The 27,313-nt window shown below is 41.1% G+C and overlaps 1 protein-coding gene across 50 annotated transcripts in view; it reads right to left on the bottom strand.

Annotated features, from left to right (window-relative positions):
- Positions 1 to 27,313, bottom strand: part of SORBS1 (sorbin and SH3 domain containing 1) — a 160,770-nt gene that overhangs the window by 18,721 nt on the left and 114,736 nt on the right. For 12 of the 50 annotated variants that reach the window (XM_072339618.1, XM_072339631.1, XM_072339619.1 and 9 more), the window contains 16 exons: positions 26,629 to 26,658; positions 24,264 to 24,439; positions 23,409 to 23,472; positions 22,255 to 22,329; positions 21,897 to 21,959; positions 18,024 to 18,071; positions 17,784 to 17,913; positions 16,168 to 16,282; positions 13,108 to 13,191; positions 10,111 to 10,125; positions 9,518 to 9,583; positions 8,856 to 8,957; positions 7,453 to 7,502; positions 4,803 to 4,978; positions 1,708 to 3,225; positions 884 to 969 (listed from right to left, as the gene is read on the bottom strand). In XM_072339618.1, the coding sequence (XP_072195719.1) occupies positions 884 to 969; positions 1,708 to 3,225; positions 4,803 to 4,978; positions 7,453 to 7,502; positions 8,856 to 8,957; positions 9,518 to 9,583; positions 10,111 to 10,125; positions 13,108 to 13,191; positions 16,168 to 16,282; positions 17,784 to 17,913; positions 18,024 to 18,071; positions 21,897 to 21,959; positions 22,255 to 22,329; positions 23,409 to 23,472; positions 24,264 to 24,439; positions 26,629 to 26,658 (2,798 nt within the window). Of the gene's footprint in view, positions 1 to 883; positions 973 to 1,707; positions 3,226 to 4,802; positions 4,979 to 7,452; positions 7,503 to 8,855; positions 8,958 to 9,517; positions 9,584 to 10,110; positions 10,126 to 13,107; positions 13,192 to 16,167; positions 16,283 to 17,783; positions 17,914 to 18,023; positions 18,072 to 21,896; positions 21,960 to 22,254; positions 22,330 to 23,408; positions 23,473 to 24,263; positions 24,440 to 26,628; positions 26,659 to 27,313 lie in introns of all 50 variants that reach the window. The other 38 variants (XM_072339658.1, XM_072339661.1, XM_072339660.1 and 35 more) reach the window with 23 other exon arrangements.

The raw sequence follows: 27,313 nt of genomic DNA, 5'->3' as shown, positions 1-27,313 counted from the left end.
TTCTTGCTGGGTTTTGACACTGGGAGCATTACTAAGAGTTTAACAGGAGAAGACAGCAAAAAATATTGTTCACATTGAAATTAAGAACCTTTTGTCTATATTTCAGAACACACACAAACATTATTTGAACTCAGAAGGGCAAAATGATTCTTCATTAAAAATACTCCTTGGTTTTATTTCATTTTACTATCATTAATTACTTTTGCAAACAGCTTTCTGGAAATCAATCACTTTTTAACTTCTTTAGCTCTGTTTGAATACTCCCTGTGCTGAAAATTCTGTATTGCTTTCTTATTATTCAGTTTGCCTGTACATCATCCAGCCATTTTGGAAAGGACTGACGCATTCTGTTGTCAATTTGAGACATCAAAGAATTCTAGTTTGTACCAGGGAAAAGCTTCCCACTTTCTGATGGCTTGGAATGTCTTACATTTTTTCTATTCAAAACCTGAGGGCTCCCACAGGAAACGAACATTCTGACCAGTCTGACTAATATTGACTCAAGTGGCTTGCTTGGAGAACAATAAAAAAATTAAGTCACTTGTAGAATAACCATTTCATCTTTATCCACAAATACTGAGGTGTTGCACCACACCTCACATACTTATCCAACTTTTTTACATTCTTTATAGCCCTCCTACATCATTCTGCTCAACTGACATCAACTATTAGGTTCGTTTGAAACACAAGGTAAACTGGACTATGATCACACAATAAATCAGCAGTAGAAGCAGTATTAAAACATTTTTGTTCCCGTTTCTTGCTCTGACTTTCAAGATACATATCAATCACCATATAATTTGTCCTTTAAAAAGGGTTACAGCTGTATTTCTTTTGTGTGGAGCTGCTGCAGCTGTTATTAGGCCATAGAAGAAGGCATTACCTCTTTATCATCATAACGTCTGCGGATAATTTCTTCTGGAGTTTCCATGTAATCAACTGGTACAAAATGCCTTGGTGATTCTGAATCTACTTCGAAACAACATAAGGAAGTTAAAATACAGATGGATTTGTTGAGCATAACCAGAAAGGAAAAAAATAAATATTTTTAAACCATTTGCTTCCATTACAACAGTAAGGATTCTCAATTGCCATTAACCAAACTGCCAATCAGATGCTTATAATTAAACTATTTTCATTTTTTTCCCTTTTGGACTGTACTTCTTAACAAAGATCTAAAAACAGGGAGAAAATAAAGGCACGGGAAAGAGTAAGAACATAGAAGGACTTTGTGAAGAAAAGATTTGCTGCCATTAAAGTATGATTTCGCATTTAACTGCAGAGGAAACTTTAACACATACACACACACGCACACACACACACACGCACAACTAGACCTTGAGAAACTGCTCCTTAAAGCAAATCATCTGGGTTTCTTTTATACTCCCATGTGTGCAAATGATACAGGACTAGAAGTATCTCATGTTGAGATTCTTTTATCCCAGGAGTTGCTTGAGAGACCAACTGAACCCGGTGTGATTAGAAAGGCAGTGGTAATCGTTTCTCAGAAGTGCAGCTGTTAACATGTCCTGAACAAAAATGCTCAGCAAGACACGCAAAGGACGTAAGACATACCAGAAAAAAAAATAATAATAGGGAGAGTCAGGAGATGCAAGGGTGGGGAGTAAAAATGCAGGGGTTGTGGAAGAAAGGGGAAGGGAAAGCAATACAGATGAAGGGACACTGGTAAAGAACACAAAAAGCCACCTCCTAGGTACGTCCCAAGTTCACTTTGCGGGTTGTTGTTTGTGTCCAAGCTGTGACAGAGGGCATATGGAACTGGGTTCCCATTGTGTAAGGAGTCAGGAGTGTCAGAGCGGCCCATGGAGCTATCTCGGCTAGATCCCATGCTGGGGAAGTAGCTAAGCCTCTCCAGAACGTCAAAGGAAGACAGGCGCCTGGGGGCTAGAGGCCTGCTTCTGGAGCACAGCTCACGCTGGGAGTGATGGTTCTTGTCTCCTACACTCCCCTGCAGCTGTATGGGGTCATCTGGGTTCTCAGGGCTGGGCACTGCCAGGGCTCCTGGGCAATCTGGGGGTGGAGTCCTGCTGGACTTGTGCTGGAAGGGCTTTTTCACTCGGAAGGGGAGTGGGCTCATTAGGTAGACATTTCTGGGGAGTGTGTGTTTGTCCCCATAGATTCCTTTGGAATCAGTGTTCCTTGAGGCTTGCTGCTGTTCATGCCTTCGGATAGTAGTGAACCTGGTGTAGGAAGCTGGGCATGTGCCTTTGCATCTGTTGATTTTATGCTTCTGAGGCCCATTGATGTTGCTGCTGCTGCCGCCACTGTCATTAGATGCATTTGAGAGAAGATCTATCTCATCTGTGCAACCTGAAAGTGTGTCCATAGGGATGGCATCACTGACATCTGAAGCTGTGTCCTCCACATTGCTGCAGGAGCGGGAGGATTTGTCTGCCAAGCTGGCAGCATCCTTCCCTTCTTGGTGTATTTTTGGCAAATCCAGAAGAATCTCTGCAGAGTAGGCAGAACCTAGACAAGCTTTAGACTGGAGAGAAGTGGTGAACTTGCTTTGTCCAGTGGAAAAGTCAAGTGCGGGCATCGATCGGGACCTCTGGATGAGCTGCTCAAAGGCACTGATACGGGAGGAAACAGTGTCTTTGGGGATCTGCTCTGAATCCTCTCGACTAAGGTTGTGTTCCATTCTATCCTTTGCTTCATTCTCAAATTGAGATGCAATATCCCTCACGCTGCAGGAGGAGACTGTGCCCAACTGGATCCTGGATCGGTTGATCTGGTGCATATCTTTATACAGCATTGTAAACTCCATTCCACTCTTCCTGGAGGCAGGGAACAGGTAGCCTTTCCTAGAGTTGGTGCCATACTCCTGTAGGCTCATGGTACTGCCAGACTTGATGGCATATTCCTGCTTTGACTTCATCAACATGTTTTCTATGCTTTCCCCTACGTCTACCATAAAAGATTTTTTATTATCGAACAAGGCAATGGAGCTACGAAGGTTTTCGCAGCTTTGAGCTTTCTCATGAGACAGCAAGATACCCTTCTTGTCCTGCCCAAGAGCAGCTGGAGCTGCTAGCTTGGGTTTGAATTTGGAAGGGAGGATTTCAGTAATGCAGGCTTTTGCAGCTGATAAGGGCTTCTTATGTTTACATGCGTGACCTAACATACCGGTATGACTAGCGTTAAAGGTTCGGCTATTAACTGAAGAGGGTGCAGTCATATGAGCATTCCCACCTTTACGATCCACTGGTAAGCATGCAGAATAAAATAAATACAACCTGTTAGCTTAAGTGCTAGAAAGCTATTGAGAAAGGAGAGAAAACATGCTTGGATTTCATAAAATGCACTTTAAAGAAATAACATTCCAAAACATAAAGAAAAGCAGGAAGACACTGCACAACAAGCCGCGCTCACAGGGGTAGGTGAAGTGCTGCTAATATTTCAAAGATGAGAGGCTCAGCCAGAAACAGGCCTGCTGCACTTTGAAGGTATCATCCTAGAAAGTGCTGAGCATCATTGGCTTCCAGGGAAGCTGTGGCACTGCGGAAAAGGGCAGCTGAACTCTGGGCAGGATCAAGGTATCAGCATGAATGCACAGGCACTAACATTGCAAAAAATGGCTTAATATCAATCCTGTAATCACACCTACTATGGTCTCACCACAGTTCTTTCCAAAAAGTTTACTACTGAGAGGAAGAAGAAAATCAAGAACTGACTGTGAAAGCACAAGCAGGCTGCATCAGCTGGCCTTGCTCAAGAGCCAGATTAGAGCTACGCCATGCTAGGAGCAAACTGAGTGTGCTTCAAAGTGGTGTGAACCATGTTTGCTTTAAAAATCAAGGAGTCAAATGGGGACATTTTCTAACATCAGACCCAGTCTGGGTTCAGCTGTGACTGCAGTTTTTTTTAGGTCTGTTTCTGATTTGAGTTCAAATTAAAATGTCAAAATAACCATTCAGGCTCAACTGCAGTTTGGAGAACAATAACTGTTTGAACAGATTTTTTTGTTCAGCTCCAGTTTGTCTCCCTGCCCTGAAGGCTGGACATAATGCTGAAAAAAACAGCTGGAAGATGGAGACAGAGACCGTTTTGGTATGGATGCACTATTTTTAGGAAGAGCAGTTCAGAAACCCAATGCATTCTTTCCCCAGTCCTCTCCTCATCCAAAGCCATTTTTAGGTTGAAGTTGGCTCAGAGATACATTCCCCAATACAACTCCCTGATGGGAGTCAACTCTTCCTTGACCTAATCTTCTAGACAGCCCACGATGGGGAGAGGAATGGGGAGGCGAACACAGTCGTCTCTGCTGCCTTGCTGCCTCACAGACCACAGGGCACTGTTGGCTCAATGTCCTGTGCATTCTCTGCACACCCTTCAGGCAGGAGGCTGTGGAGCACATGGTGCCAGCTACCCCAGGGCATCTGGGCCAGCAGACATGCTGTGGTCTGCTGAGAGATCCAGTAGGAAGAGAGGAAAAGGTGAGGAAGGGCTGTAGCATGACAATGCAAGGTGCAGATGGACAGCAAGGCCAGACTGAGCAGCCCAGAGGAGCGTGAAGGTATGAGGTGTGGCAGAGGTGTTGGACAGAGGGATCTGGTCCCTGCTAGGATGAGGAAACTGGATCGGGTAAAGGCATCATGAAAAATACCAGTCAGTGTGGGCTGAGGGAGAAAAGAAAGAAAACTAGAGATGGCAGAGGAAGGACAGAGGAACCCTCAATTGGCTTAAGTAGGACTCTAAACCTTGCAGTACTTTGCTCCATATCACCACGCTTTTGACACATAGTGCAGAACAGAGGTCAGGTCCATGCCCTGACAACCTACCTTTTGTGGAAGCAGAGCTAGAAGGACGCTTGAGACCGCTCAGCCCCTGGAACGGGATATCTCCACCTTCCAGCACACTCTTGTAAATCTGTCTCTCATTCTCCAAGCCAGCAAGATCCCCCAGTGCTGGTTCTGAGTCCCTCTTCGCTGAATGGTAGTTGGGTGAATACGTGGAGCTGGAAAACAGTTTGGAAAACAAAGGTGGAGGGGGATGCCAGTGGGTCACTTGCATTTGTTGAAAGCTTCTTGCAGTGAAAGAGAAAACCACACCTGTAAACCCCAGAATAGGCTGTGCATAAAGAACTGATGCTGAATGAAGAGGTTATGAATATACCGCAAAAATACTTCAAGCCTTGTGCTCCCACAGTATTCTTGGCCTGAGGGAACTCTCCTAGTTCAGGCTCCCAGAAAGCAGGTGGCAGGAAAGCACTCCTTTATTTTACAGATGAGACAACAGGGTCACAGAGGAGATGCACGGTTGCCTTGCAGTTGAACAGAAATTTGGTGGCTAGTTGGAAGTGGCATGTTTATCTTCCGGCTCCAGTCCTCTCTCCTCAAACACTAGCAGTTCCTCTTCCCTGCTGCAAAGCACGGCTGCTCAGGAATCCGTCTGAACCACGTCAGCCTCCCAGCCAGCACTACAGGCCAAGATTCCCAGAGCAATTTTTCAAGTAATTTGGTGAGGGACTATGCAGAAAAGGAACAGCACTGGGCTATGGACACTAATGTTTTAAGCACTAGAGAAATTTCCCAGATGTGCACAGTTGTGCACAGTTTTCCCTCATACTTGCACTAGAGGAAATGTCATGTCCCAGACTCTAGGCCTACCCCACAGACACAAAAACAAAAGGCTGAATTCTGAGACAGATGTAAAAACAAGCACAGCCATAATTTCATAGACCCTTAAAGATTGAGAGTTTATTACAAATTCCTTTCCTTGGTCATGAATCTGACAGCCAGTACACCCCCACATCTCATATCTAGATTTCACTGTTCTCTCTCTGAAAAAGACAAGCAAAAAAAAGCCCCAAAATGACAAACATTTCATGATATAAAGGGCTACTCTAAGTGCTAAACATTTGCTAAGCAATCAGGCAGCTTATTTTCCTAAAAGCTAAGCTGAGCTCATCTGATACCAGTCCTTATGCATTCTCAACAAGGCTCTTCAGAATGAGATGCAGTCTCATACATAAAACTATTCCCGGGCCAAGGCTTGGCTGCCAGAAAGTTAAAATGATGATGATAATAATAATAATAACAATAATAATAATAATAATAATAATAATAATAATAGTCTTTTGCCAATTCACGGAAACCTGATGGCTGGTTTGCACCATGAAGTCCAAGAGTGATTCAAATGTATGCAAGTGTGGAAACGCTTGTGGTTAGGCCTGCTTGTTGTGGGTAAATCTGTATGCACATCTGGTTATTTTGGATGGACACTGTAGTTACAGGGCAAAGAGAAAGCCTTCATACACATCAGAGGACTGCCTATGGGAGTGGAATTACATAATGTCTGGAACACAAAGAAGTTTTTCATTTCTGGACAAGGAAAACCAGGACACATGCAGTCCCATAAATTACTTTTCAAGTTTTCAAGGCCTAGAACAACTACAAACAGCAGTGCGGATTGTGCTACCAGACTCTGGGGGAAACTGAGATGGGCTCCAGCAGATGATATGAATGTAGCAGGGCAAACCTGGCCTGCCTACCAAAAACAAGCAGAGGTTTCACAGCTTTGGTAACATTTCTGGGACAGTCAGGAACTCAGGATTCTTATCAGCTTCTGTCAAAAGTAAGCTATTAATTCATGCTAATGTTGAACATTTCCATTTACTTTTCTTCTCACTCTCTACCGAAAGAAAACTAAACAGTAATGTCAGTTGGATGCCTGGAGGAAAGCATGCCTTTCCCAATAACCCATGCACAACAAGGAGATCCTTGGACCTGTGGGAAACACCAAGCAGCAGCCTGGTTACAGGGAGCAGCAGCTTCACAGGAGGAGGAACTCAGCACAGTTCACCATTTCACCCAGGGATTTTTTCCTTCCTCTTTCAAAACAAACCAGCTCCATGTACCAGTCAATTGGCCAGAAAACCAGTGCCACATCCAATCTCTGAGAAATATTGCTACCTCTTCTAGTTTTCCCTTCCTAGAAGTTAAAAATTACTGCCATCCACAAACATCCTTTTCTTTTGGTATGCATACCTGGGAACTTCTATCAGGGGCCAATCTCAAAAGAATAACAGAAATATATTTTTTTTCTGTTTTTATTTATTTATTTATTTTTTACCAGGTAACAAAACTGTTTGCTAATATTTTTATGCTAATAATTATATATTAATGTAAGTTTTATCAAGATGGAGTTACAATTCTGCTTGTTTTTTAAAAAAAGTTGCAGCCTATTACAATAGCAATTCATATCTGAGTAGTGCTACCACTACAGTAATCACTACAAAACTCATTCAAGACCAAAGAGCAGACATCACATCCAAACTCATCTAAAGTACATGTATAATTTTCCTGGGACATGCATCTGCCTATATCCATTGCCAAAAAACAGAGCCAGCCCATTTCCAGTACCCTACATTGTTGTCCTACATGCTTTCAGACTGTAAAAGAGACATCAAAAAGCAATTTGAAAACTTACTAGGAAGAATGGTCTGTGGAAGTTTCCAGAGGAGTAACACCTGCTGTATTCTGCAAAAGTCCAAACAAAGGAGTCATTGATACACGCTTACATGCCAGGAGTAAGAAAAAGGCTTGCTTAAGTCATTTTCCATCGCCCAAATATTAGCCTATACAAGACATGGAAATTTAAGGCGAAATGCAATTTAAGCTGCTCATATCTTTGCAGAAAAGCAACAATTTTCATGAGTTCCTTTGGGGCAGTGACAGGTTTTTAGCACAGCCAATGCCTTTTTGCAGCGCCTATTCTTTTGTCTGCCAATGAGTCATTGTGCATAAAGCCAAAAGCAAGAAGAGATAATCAGCTGGGCCAGGACCAGGAGACACATGCTCATCATTATTTCCCCAAGCTTTCCCCCCAACCAGTCACTGCCCGCCGTTGCTTTAAAGGTACATTACATTTCTGCAGCACAATACGTTCTTAAGCATTCAAAAAAATACCAAAGCGATAACAAGAAAAGCAACGTTTCAGTTCCATTTCCTTTCTTAAGAGAAGCAATGCGAGCTGCACAAGTTCAAGAGCAAAAGCCAGATCTTATCCACTTGCTTTAAATCCATCTAATGCTGCCTACACACATTACTGAAAAAAATGGAAGGCAATTTTAAAAGAAATGCTGCATTTGGTCTCCCCTCATCTACCTTAGGATTCCTACGTAGGAAGAAAAAGCAAATCTTGGGTTTGAAAAAGCAGCTCCTCCATGTCCTGCTGAAATGCCGCAGTTTCAAAGAGGGGGGAAAAAAAAAGCCCAACAAAAGAAAAAAATAAATAAAAAATGTCGTGTTACCAATTTAATCTATCATTTCATGGTTCGGGTCCTGCAGAGCCTCGGAGCGGCAGCAGCTGACCTGCCTTGGAAGGCCACGGCAAGATGCAGGGTAGGGAAAATGGTGTAAAATCTCTGGGGAATATCCAAACGTTGGGCAGCACACGCTGCTAGCAGGGAGCAGCAGGGCTTGTGCGAAGGGAGGGTTGATGGCAACACGCTTGAAAGGCACGAGATGATGACGTGATGCCAAGCAAGAATTTTAAGCTGATTGCTGCTGCCTATTCATGTGAAAAATAGAGAGGGGTTTTGGGTTTTTTTTGCAGACACCGAACTGAAAACTCGAAAGGGGGACAGGGGTGGGGGTGAGGGGTAGCTGAAAAGGAAGGGGGGAGAGGAAATCACTGTTTCTGAAAATGGATTTCAAGCCGGATTCTCAGCATCACATTCTATTATTTCTGACAGCGACACAGCAAGCCATGCAGTCAGAATGGTCAGAACCATTATTTATCCCAACCTCATTTAATAATCATCCAGCAGCGAATAGATTAGAGCAGAGTTTGGAAACAGGGATTGGCAGCATGAAAAGAATAGGAAATACCTTCTGTGGCTTTTTATGTGGCACTTTATAAAGCTTCTCCATTTTTTCTAAATCTGCCTCTAACTCAGTCTGGTAGAGGTAGAGGTCTTTTTCTAGATCAGTCTGGTTAAAGAAGGAGAAGAAGAATGGGAAAATAATGCTTAGGGTTAGGGGAAATCCAAGGAATGTTAATTCTGAAAAATAAATAAGCGAGCCTTTTTAACTGAAAAAGTCAAAGATGGTACAGACAATACACAGAAATTCACTAGTAATTAATTGCGTTTCAATCGTTACAGAGGAAACTGATTTAGGCATTTAACATTCAAAATTAAAAGATGCGCAGGCCTTCTAGGATCTAATTCTACAAACCATAAAGTTATAAAACCCACCTGTAAGAAAAAAACAAAAGATACTGTAACAATATGCAATAGGCTGTTAGTATAATTATTATTGCAAGTCAAGATAGCAAAACCACCGCTCTAAACTACTGCTGATTATGGTTTAAAAATCGTTTATTAAATCAAATTACTAGCTACATGTTAGGCAAATGAGCTCAAGCCCATTTAGAAAATAAAATCACTCACAGGCACACAAAACCCAGGCAATGTTACAAAAGAAATCCACGTACACACACACACACACGCAGTAGATGCTGTAGTACAACGTACGTGAGACACAATTACCTTTCTATCCTCTCTAGTAAGGATAGAGCAATCTCCAGGAGTATAATCCCAAATCTTTTTTGGAGGCTGATGGAAAGCAGAGGAAGGAAATGAGGAAATGAAGATAAGGAAGACATCACAGAGAATATGGAAACTGGATTAGAACAGAGTGGGAATACAATAGGGGATTTGCATCAACACTGAGAGGAAATTAAAAACAAACAAACATCAAAACAGAGAAAGAGAGATAGAAAGAGGGATAAATCCGCTCCAGCACGAACATCGAGACATCACAGGAGGCAAAAGGGAACGCACATGCAGTCTGGGAGGGGCAGTTTTCAGTAGTATTTGGGGGCAGCTTTATTACTACAAGGTGCTCTAAGGGATTTTGGGTTCTCTAGGAGGAGCCCGCAGCTGCAGTTAAAGCATTCTTAATACAAACACACGCACAAAAAAAAAAAAATCACAAAACAAAACTGGGAAAAAAAATCACACAGTCATAAAAAGCATTTGTGATGCTCATTCTTCTTTTCAAAAGGAAAGAGTAAAACAAGGGCCTTTGGTAAAGAAAAGGGATATATCTTTCCCACCCCCACAGGACTCTGAATACATACCATGTGAACAAATGGCTGAATTTCCAGTGTTGGCATTGTGGGGCAATGAGAATGCAGAGTTGTTATTTGCTATTATTCTTTTTTGGAGGGTTGGGTTGTGGTGGTTGGTTTTTTATTTTTGGTGGAGAGATTGGGGCACAGGCAAGTTTAATAATTTATCCTATGAGTAAAAGCTATTTCAAAATACAATTTTTCCTGTTTTATATATGTGTAAATACCAGGGAGGATTATTGAAAGTGAAAGACCTTTGCCCTAACCAAATAATGCTGTGTCAATATCCTTCTCTCACCAGACATGCTCAAACACTTTGTTCTTACTTTGTAAAATCAAAATACTTCTGCTCTGTTTACAAACAAAGTAATCTCTTGGTTGACAAGCTTAGCATCATCCCAAGAGTCCACACAGACTGACAGAATTATATTATCAAAGTATCTGATAGGGAAACATGAAAGCATGACTGAGCTACAACATTTGAGTCTTGGTCCAAATTCCATCAGGTTTCCAGACAGCTTAGGCCTCTAGTTTGAATCAGGCTCACTTCTAAACTTGGACTGCAACTCTAGGGGATGAGGTCAGCAGCCAGTAGACAAGATGGTGCTGCAAAGATTTAGGTTTGGGGCATGGAGAGAAAATGTGGAGGGAAGGAGGCAAGAAGGCAGGAGATGCGTGCACCCTTTTTCCAGCCCTCTTTCATAGCAAAGAGCAGACCCAGGGGCTGGGAGAAATGCTCACATGTGTGACCCCACAATCCCAACAGAAGACAGTGGAGCTCTAGGCTGACTGACCATCAAATTTGGGGTGAGAGGAGGGGTGGGGGGTTGGTTACTATGGAGCATGAGGTTGGGAAGAAGGAAGGAAAAAGTGGGAATTCAGTCTTGGCAACACCCTGGAAAAGCATGCATGCTGCACAGAGCAATCTTCCTGGATGCTCTGCAGATACACACCTACATATCTACCTAGAAACATATCTGGGATGCTGGACCAGCAGAGATCCAGTTCAGCTGCATGGGCTTTCTTCAATGCAAACCCCTGTCCTGTCCATTCTGATGTGTTTGGTTCAGGAGCAGCTATCAGTAAAATTCTGAGATAGCATCCTGAATTAAAAAGCCCAATTTAACACTGAAGCACTATGTACATAGTGCCACATTCACTGGCTGGTATAATTTACCAGGGTGCACACTCATATGGCTTTGGAGACAATAAGTTGACATGGGCCGTAATTAAAGGCAAACTGTAAGAAAGCAGGCCTTAGCAAAAGTGCCCCAAGCAAGGCAAGGTACTTGTTAGCAGAACAGATGCTCTGTTGAACAAGAGATGGGCTGCTGTAGATGCCCTCTCCTGATATATGGCCAAGGCTGCATGACTCAAAGCTGGAACATTCTCTTCTAAGAACAGATATACCTCCGGTTCTGAAAAGATCTAAGGGCATAAATGTTCTCCATTCTCTGACACATGTTCCACTAATTTAGGCTAAGTGGAAAGAACCTGATCCCAGTAATAACAAAACTTCATCCCCTGCGGGGGCCCATGAACATTAATTGTACAGTAGCAGAGGATGGCAGGTTTCTTGTCATTTTATGCCATGCTATTGTGAAAAATGTAAAAGGATAAATATTTAGAATGACATCTCTTTAAAGCCCCAGTGAGGAGGAATGCAATTCACCTGATGTTAACTGCCTAAAAGTAAGAGGGGGAGCTTCATCTCAAACACTTTTGAGGCCTATGTAGCTTATGATGGAAGGCTTTTTCTACAAGACACAGTTGCCTATGACAGAATGGACAGCCCAGACACTCATCATGCCTGTTTTCCAGAAGAAATTATACTGTTTCTATTATGCAACCAGAATAGTCACCCACTCAAATTCAGCCATCTATAATCTGCAGAGGGATTTTGTCACATCAGTGAGAATTGTGGGCAAAGCTTAGGTTTAAAGAAAACCTGCCCTCTAGTGTCCGTGCACAGTAGCGTTTGAAGCCAGTGCTGCTAAAACGTGTTTGCTTTACTATAAACGGATGGAAATCTCAGCAGTGCTCAAAAGTGGCGTGTGAAGACATTTGACAATTGACCTCAAAGAAAAAGAAGAAATAACCACTGTGCTTGGGTAAATGTGAGAGGCTGAAGCTGACCCTCTGGTGCAGTAAGAGCAGCTTATTAAACAGAGTTTAATCATGAGGTTCGTTGTGTTTAATCAGTGAGAACCAGTTTAATTGGTGAGAAAATGATACAGACTTTTTTTTTTTTTTTTTTTTTTCTGTCAGTCCTGATCACTGATGTGTTCTTCCACCAAAATGTTCTTTGTCCTATCTAATAATTAAGCTTTGCTTCATCCTTTTCCAGAGTGAGAGATCAAGGCTTTTTCTTTCTTTCTTTTTTTTCCCCCCATACACACTCTGTTCTCAGACTCCTTTGCTTTCAGTGACTGGCCAGGGCTATTCAACCCAGCCTGATGCACACCATTTGTGCAACAGGCAGATTCATGCATAAGGAATGGGGTCATAACCAGTCATGGATAGCTGAAAATTACTGATCCATAGTTTACAAGACAGGCCAGGAATAAGTAAGTGATTTACCCTGATTTAAAGCTACCTCTCAGCTATCCTAAATCTTTTTAGGAAAAGAGGGAGAATTGGAAGAGGACTCTCAATGAGAACAGGACATTACTTCGACCATCAAGAGTAAAAATGCAGTTTGAATTGTGGTGTTCAAAAAAAAAATCATCTTATTGGTAAATATGACTGGAAGGTGGGGAGTGTTTGTAAATGGCCTCAAATGACTCATAGCAGTCACGAAAGGACTGTGTTGCATCAACAACAGGGTGGTATTATGAACAGACATTTTTAAATGAGTAAGGCAGCTGTTGCAGGTTAAGAGCCTAGCAAAGAGATGTGACAATAATTAAAAATTTAAAAAAAAAAAAAAAAGAAAAAAAAAAAAAAAAGAAAAGGGGGAAAAAAAGGCAGGTTGATTTTATTGGTCACCGCAACTATCAAACTTACCGGTTTCCCAAACTCCAATTCCGAAAAGAATTTATACCAAGGTTCATTCTTTAAATCTATCTCTTCTGGGCTTATATCCCGAGTCTAAAGGAATTGGTGATAGGGGAATGGAAGAAAGAGAAGGATAACATTATGCAAAGAATACATAGAAAAGGACTGTTAAAGATGCAGATTCCATGGTTTCCATTCTAAAATGCCGATATTTAGCCTCATAAGCTGGAATTTCTATAGCATCTCTCATGAAGGCTATGAACTGCTTTGCAAACATTGGTTAAGCCTAATGGCATCATTGTGAGATACATGAATACGAATGCATTGCATCTTACAGATCAGGAGACTCACACAAAAGGAGATTATGCAGCTTGCCCAGCTTCACTGGAGGCTCACTGGAAGGTCTGAGAGTCACTCAGTCCCCCAGTGCTACTGTCAGGCATTTCCACTGAGACCAAAGCTGCACGTACACCATGGTTGAATCTCTTTAAACCATTATTTCATTAAAATGAAAAAAAAAAAAAAAAAGGGGGGGGGAGATTCAGTGAGACTTGAATCAAACGTACTAAAATACTGCATCTTTAACAGCACATGAATATGTGAGAAACCCTGTTCTATACACTGCAAACAAGGTGAAAGGTGGTTTTCTAAAACAAAGCAGACACAAGTCAGAGAGAGCACACTTCTGAAAGATCTCTGAGGGGATGGATACAGAGAGACAGTATTACTTGTTTCTTCACAAATAAATGTTAAGAGAATCAGACTGAGCTAAAATGAAGGAAAACCAGACAGGACAGAAAACACTACAGTTGAAAAGAAAATTTCCTTTTATTCATACAGCATGAAGTGTATCCTGATGCAAACCTTCATGTGATGGGGTTACTGAGGTGGGGGCACTTCCCAGCACTGCTTGGCACTGCTGGATGTCTCAGACTGCCACAGCCATAAGGCTTCTCAAAAAAAAAAAAAAAAGCCCTATGAAAAGTGCATAGGACTGATTCTGAAAGAGGCAACGCTTCCATCTGAAAGATAAACGTGTACACTGTGTCTGGTCTCTTGTTGCCTGGAGAAACACTTGGCCATTTCTTAAAGGAAAAAGATGGATGCATTGCTTCTGTTTTGCCTTTATTGCACTCTAACTCACGTAACTTTAACTCATCTCATTATGTAACCGCAGGAGATAATAAAAAATCAGTGATGTCAGTGGGTGGCTCTTCACTGTCCTGCAATGGTCTTGGATTGGGATTCTGATAGCCACAGCTCTGGGTGTGATTACCAGGAGATATTCACAGATCTCCTGCTGCTTTCTCAGAAACACAAAGATAGATCTAGTTACTAAGCAGTGACTAGCTACTGTTGTACTTAATGAGACTGATGTAGACTGCGAAGTTGCTATCTCAAGATGCTCCTTCTCCTGTGATCTGTGGTTTGAAATTAATGCTCAAAAAATAGCATGAAAAGTAATACAGCTATAGCATTCTTCTCATCTTTGGTGATCTCAGTACAGTTTTTCTCAAGTGCACAGAATGATGGTCTTGCTTTGGCTTTTAGATTCTGATTAAACAGCTCTATTAAGTATCTTATGAAGTCTGAATGCATAAATAGTACCACTGGTGATGTCAGACCTTTCCTAAAGCTCAAGTATACAGATGATGCAGGTCTTTCACCACAGGTTTAATCTCGGCTATTTATCAAGAGACAAAATTGCTGCTGAGCTCAGCAGAAATCTTAATCCACTATGGACTGAAGGAATGGCACTGTCATACCAAACTCAAACCACTCCTCCCTGGCGCTTTCTCTACTGAGTTGAACTAACTCCCAGTACAATTGAGTGCCATCCATTGCTTACTAGTACAAAAGGCCCCAGATCATACGTTGATCAGGGTCAACTTTCCTGAAGTCAGTGAGGGACAGGTGTGAAAAGAAGCCAGCTGCAGAATCTTTAAAAAACTATGAGTCTTCATTGCACTGGGAGAGAAAAAAAGAAAACCCACCAAATCACTAAGAAGTAACACCAGGGCCCAAATCAGACTTGATTCTTATGTTCCTATTGATACAAACTGTTTGGTGCTTCTGTTTCAGGGAAAAATCTAGAGTATGTTTTTCAGGACCATCTATCTACTTACTCTATATTTGGATCAATGTTTGAATTGTTAAGGCATAGAATGCTGTTTGCATCTGGGATCTCACATGAAATTAGCAATTCCAACCAAATCTTTCAAATAAATGCCTATAACAGAACAATTACATGTTTATGTACCAAACTGGTTATTCACTAATAATTTTTCTCAGTGTCTTCTAGCACTTTCAAAGTTGCACTTGTAACCTGAAGGACTGGCTGAGGTTAACACCACCACTCTGCCCTGCTACTTGCCAGGTCTTCTTATCCAAGCCTGCAGAGTGAGATTTTCGTAAGTGCCCTAATTGTCACAACTCACAGCTTACTAATTCAAACTGAAATCGGTAAGAGTTCACTTAATATTCCATGTCACACACTGGTGTAGCTTGGGAGTCAGCACACATCCAGTTCTGCCACCCCTGCCATGGAAGTGGTGAGAACCAGCTGAGGAAGAAAGCAGCCAAGGAGCTGTGCCCTAAAGCAGCTCAGAAGCATCCACTGAAGCACATTACCGGCACTCTAAAAAGTTGTTCAGTGTTTGAAGCTAATGGCACCAAAAGAACACAGAAACTGAATCAGGCTGCTTTGTTGCATAATGCTTTCAACCCTACTGCTGTGCCCTAGAAAAAGTACAGCTGGCAACACAGCTGCTGCAGAGGTCAGTGTCAAACACGGATTAAAAACTAAGGTTAGTGATCCATACTTAACACAGAAAACAACATATCCAGAAGTAAAGCAGCCTCTCAGTCCCCATGGATTGTGCTTTATAAAGAGAAACAATGTTAAGAAGTTACGCGAAACAATTTTCAAAACAAAGTATAAAAGAATACATCACACGAGCACTGCAATGGAAAAATAAGGAATCCTATTGGAATGGAACTGGACAAGCATTCGGGGAGTATATCACATTCACAGGATTAAGGCACGCTCTAGGAAAAGATAAACATTACCATCTTTTCACTGTTCAGAACTGAGGACTTTCCTGGCTGATAGTCATAAATGCTCCTGGGCTCTGCACGGTATTTTCTGGTGTCCACCTTCTTGTCTGGAGGCTCCCAGTCCGTCCTGGGGAAAGAAAGATCAGATAACACAAATCACTGTGGTTTCCATGGAGGTGAGTACTCTGTTAGACAGGGATCTTCCCTGCTAATCCTGGTTTCATCAGAGTACTTTCTTCATTCAGGAAAGAAACATGCTGCAAGAGGAGCAGTTCAGATAGGGCTAATGATTGTACTTTTGTTTTCCTACAACAAGCAGAGTTTGACACAGCTCAGATGCTGAAACCACTGGAATAGGGTGGGGTGGGTGTCTTCCTCATACTTTCAATGAAATGTCAGACTTTCATGTCCTTCCTGATTGAAAATAGTGTAATGATGGACTTCAAATTAAGCTCACAAACACCAACATGTCCAAACTGCTGAGGAAAACTCAGTCTAAATCTCTCCTGCTAAACTGCCCCATTTTGGCCATGCCACTGAGCTCTCACCTAGCAGTCATCACAAAGAAGTGCAGCATCTAACCAAAACCATTGCTACTCCAGGTTTGCTCCCACTTACCCTATTGATCCAGTTGACAATAGGAACCACTCACTGAGACACCCTACTCTCTTCACTGATTTTGGAAGACACAGACAAGTTCTCTTTTAAAGTAAGGCAAGATGATAATCAAAATGACTGGACCATCAACACTATGCAAACTTCCACAGTGTTAATCATTACTGCTTGGAATTAACTTGATGGCTTAAGATTCCAGCCCCAGAGAAACTTTGCCCTGGTGAAACGTTGTTTTGTTACTAGATAACAGGAAGCACAACTTATGATAACTCTTCCATTTGCAAGAATTTTTGCAGAGGGCTAATATACTGTGCCTTCCACTTCTGTGTAAGGAGGAAATGTTCCTTCAGTTCTATGGCCTGAGATGTTTACTGAAATAGCACTCTCAAATCACAGCATTACATCTTTGAGGCATCAAGTGAAAAACATTAAAAGCATGCAGAAATTAGTGAAGGAAGAAGAAGCAATTCAAAAGCTGGGAGGATTCCACAGGACATACAATATTCATTGCCCTTTCTGCTTTCCATTTATTAGGTAAACATATTAATTACTCTTATAAAGAGTTTCTAAATACTTGGTAACAAACAAAGAAAAAGGTCAGGACAGAAATCATAAAAAAACTTTTACCAAGGTTCAGCATATATTCACTTCCTGCCCCTCTGCAATTAGTGCTGTTCACTTGTATTCTAAGGCACCTTTACAGTGTCACACTAAGCAGAGACCTTCCACTGTGCATAGACAACACCTGGGAAACACTCCTCACCCCAGCAGGAAACTACCTATGTAACAGAGAGTGTGATGCCAGCTCAATAAATGATACAATGGGAGAGCAACCCGCAGCAACAAAGGAGTTCATTAGTGTCCTGCAGATGGGTCAGAGTTAAAAGTACATCTCCACCTCCCCGAAAACAACTGGAGTTGTGGACCTAAATCTTCCACATTTGTTCTCTTCCCATTCACAACTTTAAGATATTTTTCCAGTACTGATCCAAACATATCTTAGTTCAGGTCACCTTTCTGGGCTCGATTTCAGCGACGAAGTGCGGTTTGGTAGGGGCAAAGTGGCAGACCTCTTAAACACCTTCTCTGAGTCAATATGGTCCATCTCACTCTTGGAGCGAGGAACTGAAGGCTGGCTTCTGGCTGTAGAATAAATCAAGTACAAGAATGTTGGTAACTGGATGAGGCCAACAAATACATACTTTATATACCCCCATGTTTGAAATATTATACAAGAAATAGGAATTACTTACTGTCCTCACAATAGGAATAACGAGGAGAGTACGAATCAGAATCGTCATCTGAAAGACAAAAGCATTTCGCAAATGAGCTGAAAAAGCCCTTCAAAAGAAGAATCAGAAATCCTTTTCATTTCCATTCTTACAATGGTGGCCATAACTAGAGAGCAATACACCCAATACCTACCACAGAGAGGATCCTAAAAAAGAAAATGCCAATGAGATTTAAATTGCATTTAAAAATACTTCCTAGATTAGATATAAATATTAATGTAGTACTTATACTAATACCTTTCTCCAGCCTCTCAAAGCACTTTAAAAAACAATCACTTTTTGTCACAAAACGCCTCCAGAGCAAGTGTTATTAGATCCACTTTATCAAAAGCTGAAAGATAAATCGAGGATCTAAATGCTGAACTGTATGCCTAAAATAACTCATTAGGTGCTAGACACAGTAATAGAGCTGCGGAGTCCTGCTCTCAATCACACACAGTAATCACTGGGCCATCTTGCTAGTATTAAGTAGCACACCAAATTGAAGTATGTTCACTGACTCAGATTATCCTTAAACATTGACAACATTCCTGGCACAATGTATACATGTATAACTGCACTAGGAGACTGTCCTTGCCCTGAAGAGCTTACCTTTTGAATAGGAAAGATACACCTATAGAATGCAATAGAGAAGTTCAAGCAGCTCTACAAGAGCTAGCAATGACAGCCATGATTGCTCAGGGCAGAGGCACCCCTTAAAGAGGTGGGAGGATGGTAGCAGTACTACCCACACTCTACAGATGATGTCCAGAGAGTGGTTTTGACTATCCAAAACCTAGAGATATCTTTTAACTGTCTTCAGCATTGTTTGGAATAAATCCTCAATGAACTGCATGTAATAACATGAGGAGCTAGGATCAGAACTGGAAACTGGGTCCGTAGACCCACTGTCTTTCTCCACCAATGAGGGTTCCAGCTATCAGGGAAGCGTGCTTGAGATCTCTGTAAGACTTCAAGGCAAAATGCAAGAAGACAAAATGTAGTGCCTGAAAGGATATTCATGAGTAAAGATATTACTAACAGCTCTGAGAATAAACTACTGAAATAGCCAGATAAAAATAGAGAAAAACAGAAATAGATGAAGAAAAGAACATCCTGTACATTTGTTGCATTAACTTAGTGATGTCAGTCATCAGCCTGAAACAATTTGTAGCTTCTCTCTCCAGGAGTAGCTGCTATATCCAGCCTCATCTGATGGAAGAACAATTTGGCTAATACAGCTGACCTGAACTTGCACTCATCACTTAATTGAGCTTTTCAGAAAGGCTCAAAGAGGTCTTAACTCTTAGCCCCTCTGCTGAGTTTCTCTTGGAGAATGAATTAGAAGGTTTAAGTTCTAAACACAGCTATTGATTTCTGGTATGCTTTTATGGCCTTCAAGCAAAAAAAAAGATAAGGTCAATTTTCAGGCCAATTTCCATGTTTCAGTCTAAGATGACAGAGAACAAATATTGATCTACTTAATATTGTTACAGGGAATTATTGAAGAAGTTCACTACTATTGCAATACAAAAGGTAGGTTTATACAAATACCAAAATACTCGGTAAATCACCATCTGCACCTACAAATAGATACAAACACATCTAATACCATCTTCACATCCATTCAAGCTCTGACCATTATTTAATGCCAGTGAACAATTAAAAAATTGATCTACTGACTCAAAAATAAATGTCAGAACACATTAAGTATCATCATTCAGGCAGGAAAAAAAAATTTCAGATAAATGCTAAGTTTCCAATTGCAAAAGTATAATATATAAAATATATAAAATTGCTAAAGTAATGAGGAAAATAATTACAATGTTCTGTATCTTCAAATATATTTTGAAAAAGAATGTGTTTTCTCCTTTTTTATAGCAATGAACTTTTGTGTTTTAAAGTCTGGAATTACTCGCTGAAGTTTAAAGAGTAAACCAGTGATGAGCATTCAATCAGGATCTCCTGGCTCCCAGAAGAGCATCCTATCTATGCAACACTTCTTAGTGGAGCTGGGCATTGTCAAGTCATACTTCTAAAACCTGATTCTTTTTGCAAGAAGTGGCAATTCCCTGGCACTCCTAAAGTGGTTTGTTGCTGCTGTTGTCTGTTTTTAACATTGGCCCAAATCTCTAGATTTCAATATTCTTAGACTTTGAAAGAATTTTAGAGAAGAACCCAATCTTAATGTTTTTAGGAGATCCCACACAAAAACCCAGAGTAATAAGATTTACACTCAGAGTGTATGAAATCTAAAGTTTAAGGTTTCAACGCATCTCTGTATAAGCCCTTTGCAGTTGAATAGATCACTTTGAAATGTATTCTGAATATGAAACATGGACTCCAACACATCTACACCATCATATGTTCTGGATTCCTCATCAAGGAAAGAATCCGAGCAGGTATTTGAGAAACATTTCCCAGTATACTGCAAATAATGAGCAAATATTTGGTCCAATAAAATGTCAACCACCTGAACCAGCAAATTACTCTCACCTGCACATTTGAAATGCATAGGGGAAATTCATGGGAAACCAGACTCTTACTGTACTAAGTTCATTAGCTTTACAAACTATATTTGTTAAGATAAAGAATAAGATGGATTTTCAAACTCCATTGCGAACCAGAAAATTAATTGCAAAATTTCTTTAGCAACCAGGTCCTGTTTTGCTCTCATTTGTATCAATATGCCATTCTGACAATAGAAAATAATTTATACTACCATGTAATAAGCAAGACAAGACTTTTTATCTGAAAATTTCACCAAAAAATAAGTATCTTAGATATCTGTCTGACACCAACCCACATTCTTTTTCATAGCGAAATGCACTTTCAATCTCGTTTTTTTTGCCCATTTCAGATGGAACCCAGATTGTACATTTTTCTTTTTACAAAGTACCCGCCAAATCCTCAATACAAACACTGAATGAGATGGTTAATTAATAATCTCAACAGGGCTGGCTTGAGGCACAGGCTAAGAAGGCAAGTTCCTAAGTGGTAGAATCTTAAGCAGTAACAAAACATCAGGAAAAAAAGGGTGCAACCACCACCACCTCCCTAATCAGGAAACATCTGTATGCCTAAAGTCTGCAGTGGATTCCAATGTTTCTAATATATTAGCATTTTCATATATATGCACAGGGTTGTAGGACTGTTAATGCAATAAATACAATTTCCCCATCCCTGTAGCATAACTGACAAATCTAGCTTATACTTGAAATTTAAAGGAATCTCCTGAGCATGTGAAGAGGCTAATGTAAAGACAGTGATGTAAGTTACAACATGTGCTGATGACTGTCACATTCTGTCCTTGCCTAGATATGCGAGTGCACCTAAGGCCAGCCCTGAACCCATGTTACCAGGTTATACTTATTTTAAAGGACTGCATTGAGGGACTGATCCAAAACCCACTGAAGCAAGCAGCCATTTCACCAATAGACTTCAGTGGCATTTTGGTCTGGCCCTAATACTGTGTTAATATTCAAAATAAGAAATAAATAATTGAATAAATGTGTTGATCCAAAAGGAAGGCAAGAGAAATCTCAGTTAAATCACATCTTTACATGTATATCAGCATTTTAGGCATGTTAAGTAATCACTGCACGCACATGGCTAAGTATAATTGGTAAGCGCACAAAACCAAGCAAACCTTAGGTCTGTAGCATTAGTCAACTACTAGTTAGAAAGCCAGAGGAGCACTGCAAAGCCAAAAAGGCATCATACAGTCAAGGCAATGCTTACAGCAAATAATTACAAGGCAGCATAATGTTCAGCAACTAGAAAAAACTCCAGGAAGAAAATAAATGGACAAGGCAGCATTTGTGCAGAAAAATATAGATGGTCCTTCATTATTACCTTCAGAGATAGGGCTAGGAGTAGACGCAGGAAACTGGTATGTAGGAGAATAAGGATTGTCTTCTGCAGCAGAGAAAAGCAGTGGATTTTGAGGCTATCCACAGTGAAGTGGAGGTTCTGCTTCATCCCCCAACTTCCTATCAGCATTTGGCTTTACTGCTTACTTTAACAACACTTGAGTAAATATCACCACTCTTTAAAAAAGGATTAATGGATTAGCAAAGTTTTAATTACTTTTTACATTACACAAGAAGGTATACTGGGCATAACTAACCCTGAATCTAGTTACTATTATAGTGCTATAGTACAGTTAACTCAAATCACGAGACAACACATACTCTGACTAAGCTTCTGGTACCTTCAGGTTTTTGCTGGATTTCAGGAAGTTCAGGAAATATGTAGGTAGGGCAATAAGGATTTTCTTCAGGAGTGTCTAAGGAGAGGAACATGATTTGAAAAAGAATAGAGAGTAAAGATTTAAAGGGGAAGAATGGCAAGACAAGAATCCACACAAGCTGCAGAACAGTTCCTTGTGTACTGATGCTATAGCATGACACTATCCAGATGCCTTCCCGGGCCCTGGAGGAGATCCTGGAAGCAGAAAGAACTGAATTCATTCTTCATATCCAGAAGTACAGGCTCTTGCTGAACTGAAGACCCGCCGTTAAGAGCACTGGGGTGAGGAAATGGTTCAACTCTTTCTCACTCTATCCAATACAACACAGTGCCTATGTATGCAAAAAGCTCATAATGACAGCATCTGCAGTGGCATGCAAAACTGGAGCTGTGTTATATAAGCGCAGTTCTGCATTGCATTTGCCTGCATATGAGTCTGTTCAGAGGGATCAGTCTGCAAACACTGCTGCAGCCATTTCTCACACAGAAGAAACAACATGGATGTATCAGCAGCCAGGCGCAGAAGTGCCTCAAAGTAGTAGAGTTCCTCACCACGATGAAACTTTAACAGAAACATTAAACTTCATGTTTGCAAGAGCTTACTGCCGTTTTGAATTATGGATGAAGATAAATCTGTAATTTTGAAGAGCAGAATTCAGATTCTGAACTGCTCAAAATCAGTGGAAATCACTCCTTTGGTATCAGTAAGCCTCAAATCAAGTTCTGTTAAGCAGGTACTAAAGCAAAGTTGTTTCAGTAACAACTTAATATCATTCAAAAGTGTTGGGTGGAGTAGCCGCTAATACTGGAGTTCAGGAATCTGTTTCTTAAGTACAGACTTAATGGCAGCCTTCTGTACACTCAATAGTATGCATGATTTCCCCAAGGCACTGCAGTATACCTCTCAGAACAATCAGACCTTGCTTTGGACTTCACTGCCTTCTTACCTTTGCTTTTAGAGATTTTAAACACATTGGTTGGATTCTGTGGTGCAGAATAAATGCTAGTCAGTGTAAAACACTTCTATTGAATATCTATAGAACAATTTTCCACATGTATTAGAAATGTTGTCAAGGTGGTCTTGTAAAGTTAGTAGAATGACCCATCATACAGTACCTCTGTTTAGCTTGTGTATCTGTTTGAACATTGTCTTGTACCAGTCCTTCGATCTCTCCGTATTCTATTGGAAAGAAACATAACACACAAATAATCACAAACATGAATTCTACCACCCTTTCAAATACTTTTTTTTACTCTTAAGACTAATCTTTCAGCAGTCAGTACAATTATCTCTCTGCTCCCCACTTCCCTTATTACTGCTGACTATCTAAAAATCAAGGCTAGGTGAAGTCAATACTTTAAAATACAAGAAATTTCAGTCAAATCTATAACCTAATGTATAGGGAGGCTACGGGCTTCACTGAAGTTACTAATACAGTGAAAGTTCTGCAGGGTTATGTTCTAATCAGCACAGAACTGTACATTATGTGGAAGATTGTACACAGCCATCTGATCTTATCATATTCACCAAAAAGTAGACACTGTGTGTAATTAAGTCATTCATACTCCATGTCCAATGGACACATGCAGTGTTCAAGTCATTCCAGATACTAGTTGTAATGGGTGCGTTATTCTTTTCACTGTAATTTCACTTGATAGTTGAATGAAATTAAGCACAATGTTTGGAAGAGATAACTGCCTTTAAGATGGCTAAAATAATGCAAAATTAATATCCTCCTTCAGTGAATGAACAATGTTCCCCAATACTATGGAAAGAAAGACTTTTTTTTTCCACCTGATGCTGAAATTGGATCACTGATAGAAAAGTTTGTAATAAGATATGCTGAAACTAAAATTACATCTTTTCTTATATCTCTGCAGCCTCTGATCTTCAGCAAATTCCACAAGTTTCAAGACAGGCAGAACCTGGCCCAGGTTTTTGCAATGGTCATTTTTCCATTGTTGCCTTACCCTCAGTGGAATGCCAATGTCATCAACAGAAGTATCAGCCATGTGCTGAGGGCTCTTGATAGTTCTTCTCTTTTCCTCCAGTACCCTCCTCTCACTCAGCAGTGGCTCCTGGACTGGCTTGACTTGTGTGAATGCCAAATCTACTTTATCTGAAGCTAGTCTGTCCGGAACTGAATCTGGAATCGAAAACAAGGCATTCTTATTTCATCCCAGCACTCCATCACCTCACCGTATTGCACTCTTTTAAGGCAAGAACCCTGGCAAATAGTTGAGGAGACAGATTGTAACCCTGCCAGATGTGGTCAGCACCTGGGCTGAAGGAATCTAGCAAGCGTACATTTGATACCAGCAAAAGCAGGCTAGCAGCTCTTCACACATCTCAAGACAGTCTCAGCTGTTACATAAGACAAGAGAAGATTTTTGGTTTTAAGACTTTTTTGGGTCTAATCAGTAACTGCAATTTCATTCTTCATTCAGCTATATGGTAATAGGGTACCACTACTTACAGCTTGCACTCACCTGCCTGAAAATCTCATTTGTTACAGTCAATAGGATCATTTCTGAGTCCCAACTAGAGTCTGTAAACAACAAATTCCACTACAGTTGGTTAGCATATGTATGATTCCTCTCTATGGGGGGAAAACAATTACTTGCTCCAGACTGCCTTGATTCTACCTGGCATTCCTTGATGCTGCCTGGCTGACACCCATATGCAGCACCACTGGGCAAGGAACCAGGGAACTCAAATTGCTCTGAAGATCTACTATGTTCTAGAGAGCTGCAACATGACAACTTTTAGGCTCTGCTAAGGACTCTTTCTACATGGATTTTCTGGAGAGAAAACATCAATGATTTTACAGTCTGCCTCATCAAGGATTTGCTGGGGCCCGTTCATTTTATATCACTGCATGCACTGAAGATAGAGAGAGGTTTATTCACATGCACATCAACATGCTGCCCAAAGCCATTAAATATGAAGAAATCTGAGAGGGACAGTTAACAGAGGAGAGGCTCATGCACAACAAAGCACTGGTACCCTGAGCAAACACAGTTCTGGCCTGCAAAAATCAGTGCGTGAAGGATTTGTGTTTGAGTTGTTTCTCCTCTAAAGAAAAATAATGAAATAATGTTTATAAGAAAGGTCAACACGTGGCAAAGCATCAATTAAATCTTCATCTTCCTTTTCCCATTTTGTTTTCTCTCCCTGGCAATGCAAGTACACTGTTTTCTGGACTTTTTTTTGTGTTTCTGGTGCAAAGGACTATTTTGTAATTGGTTCACTCCCCTACATCTGGGAGATTTAACAGTCAAATTCCATGCTAGAATATTTGCCACACAGCTCCAAGGATTTCTAAAGCACTGCTGGAGGTACAAACAAGGCCAAGGTATTCAAAAACACCAAACAGCCAAACCTGGTGCCTGGCCACACAGATAACCACACTGTAAACCCCGTGGCACGTTCAACATCAGCAGCAACATGGGGCTGCATAGAAAGCTGTGCAAAATAGGATTCACTGGCAGGCCATGGGCCATTTGGGTCCAAACAAGCCACACTGTGCTCTATCCCTAGTTTGGGACTAAAGAGTTCCTGATTGTGTAGGGAATACCCTGTGGAAGCAAAAGCCAATAGGAAGGAAGTCTGTCTGCAGGACACACAGCTGAGCTGCGTGCACTGAGGCACAACCAAGGGCTCCATGGAGAAAGGGGCAGTCTGCCACGTCAGCAGGGCACAGCAGAGAGCAGCAATGGGTTGGTGTGGCACCAGAGGAGCTGGCTGGAGGGAGCTGGACCCTGGGAGTGGGAACAGGAAAATAACTTATCTTCCCTATCAAGGAGATGCTCATGGATCTGTTGCAGGGGCAGATACAGCTGCAAGGGGAAAAGAAGTCTGGCAGCACACCTGCATACTTGTCTGCTACAATTTTATCACATACTTCTTAGGAATTGGCACAAATACTTTTGCTTTTGAAGTCAACACTGTTTTTTATTTCTCTCCCCATCCTAAGCAAGACGGACACTAACGGCTATGCAGGGAAAGTAAAGAATACATCCCATGTCAGTAAACCTAAAGGCTCAAAAGGCAACCAAACGAACCAACAGGTAAGCACCTTTTACAAGTCAGGAGGGACAAACTAACAGTTCTAGGAGTTAGGTAGGTATATTAACACGGCCACACTGGCAGCATGTAGAGGAGAGACTGAAATCAAGCATTTGGTGACCTGGACTAAGCCAGAACAAACATTTAAAGTCTTTCTTTTGCAGTTCCTGGGAAGTGTGTTTGCTCAAGGCACTCCACAGATAACAAAGCAGCACTTTGCTCCAGCAGAGGCAGTGGGTGCGAGGGAGCAGACCTTTCACATCATACCTGCCAAGCTACTAAGCCTTTTTTGCTGTTCTGTGGTAAAGGAAGAAACAAAATAAAGAGAAATACAGAACAAATGGGTGAGACAAACAGCAAGTGCTCTGGTGCTGCATTTCTGACAGGCAAGAAATATGCTGCAGACAGAACGGCAGCAGCTGCTGGAGAGAGTCTGTTTTCAGATGCACCGCTAAAGTGACAATCCACAGCCCCTTCTCCACACAGCACCCTTGTGAATTACACAAATCTCGTGATGCAGTGCCCAATACACTTGTAAAGAGTATTTTTTTTTTTCTTTTTTAAATATCAGAGAGAATGAAAAAAGCTGGACAGGAGACAACTTTAAAAACACTGACGACTCAGAGTCAATCAACTCAATTAATAAATGTTATCATTAACACAAAGTGCATTTTAAAACAATAATACAATAATTTCATAGCTATATAGGAAAGTACTGAGCCACTGTTGTGCTGACTCCCAACGCATACTAATGAATCACAGATTGATGTGCCCATAGACACAGGCTGGGTAAGGCTATAAGTTTCAGAAACGCCACTTCATTTTAGGGCCTTTCATAACTGAGTTTCCAGATTGGGACATCTGCGGTATCTTCTGGGGTGTTTCACTGTCCTTATAAGTTGATAGACAGAGCTGCTTTCTAAAGAGATGTCCAAACAGCTTGTCTGAGTTG

Source organism: Excalfactoria chinensis, chromosome 6 (genome assembly GCF_039878825.1).
Source record: "Excalfactoria chinensis isolate bCotChi1 chromosome 6, bCotChi1.hap2, whole genome shotgun sequence".
Lineage (NCBI taxonomy): Eukaryota > Metazoa > Chordata > Aves > Galliformes > Phasianidae > Excalfactoria > Excalfactoria chinensis.
This window is presented reverse-complemented; position numbering and strand designations above follow the sequence as displayed.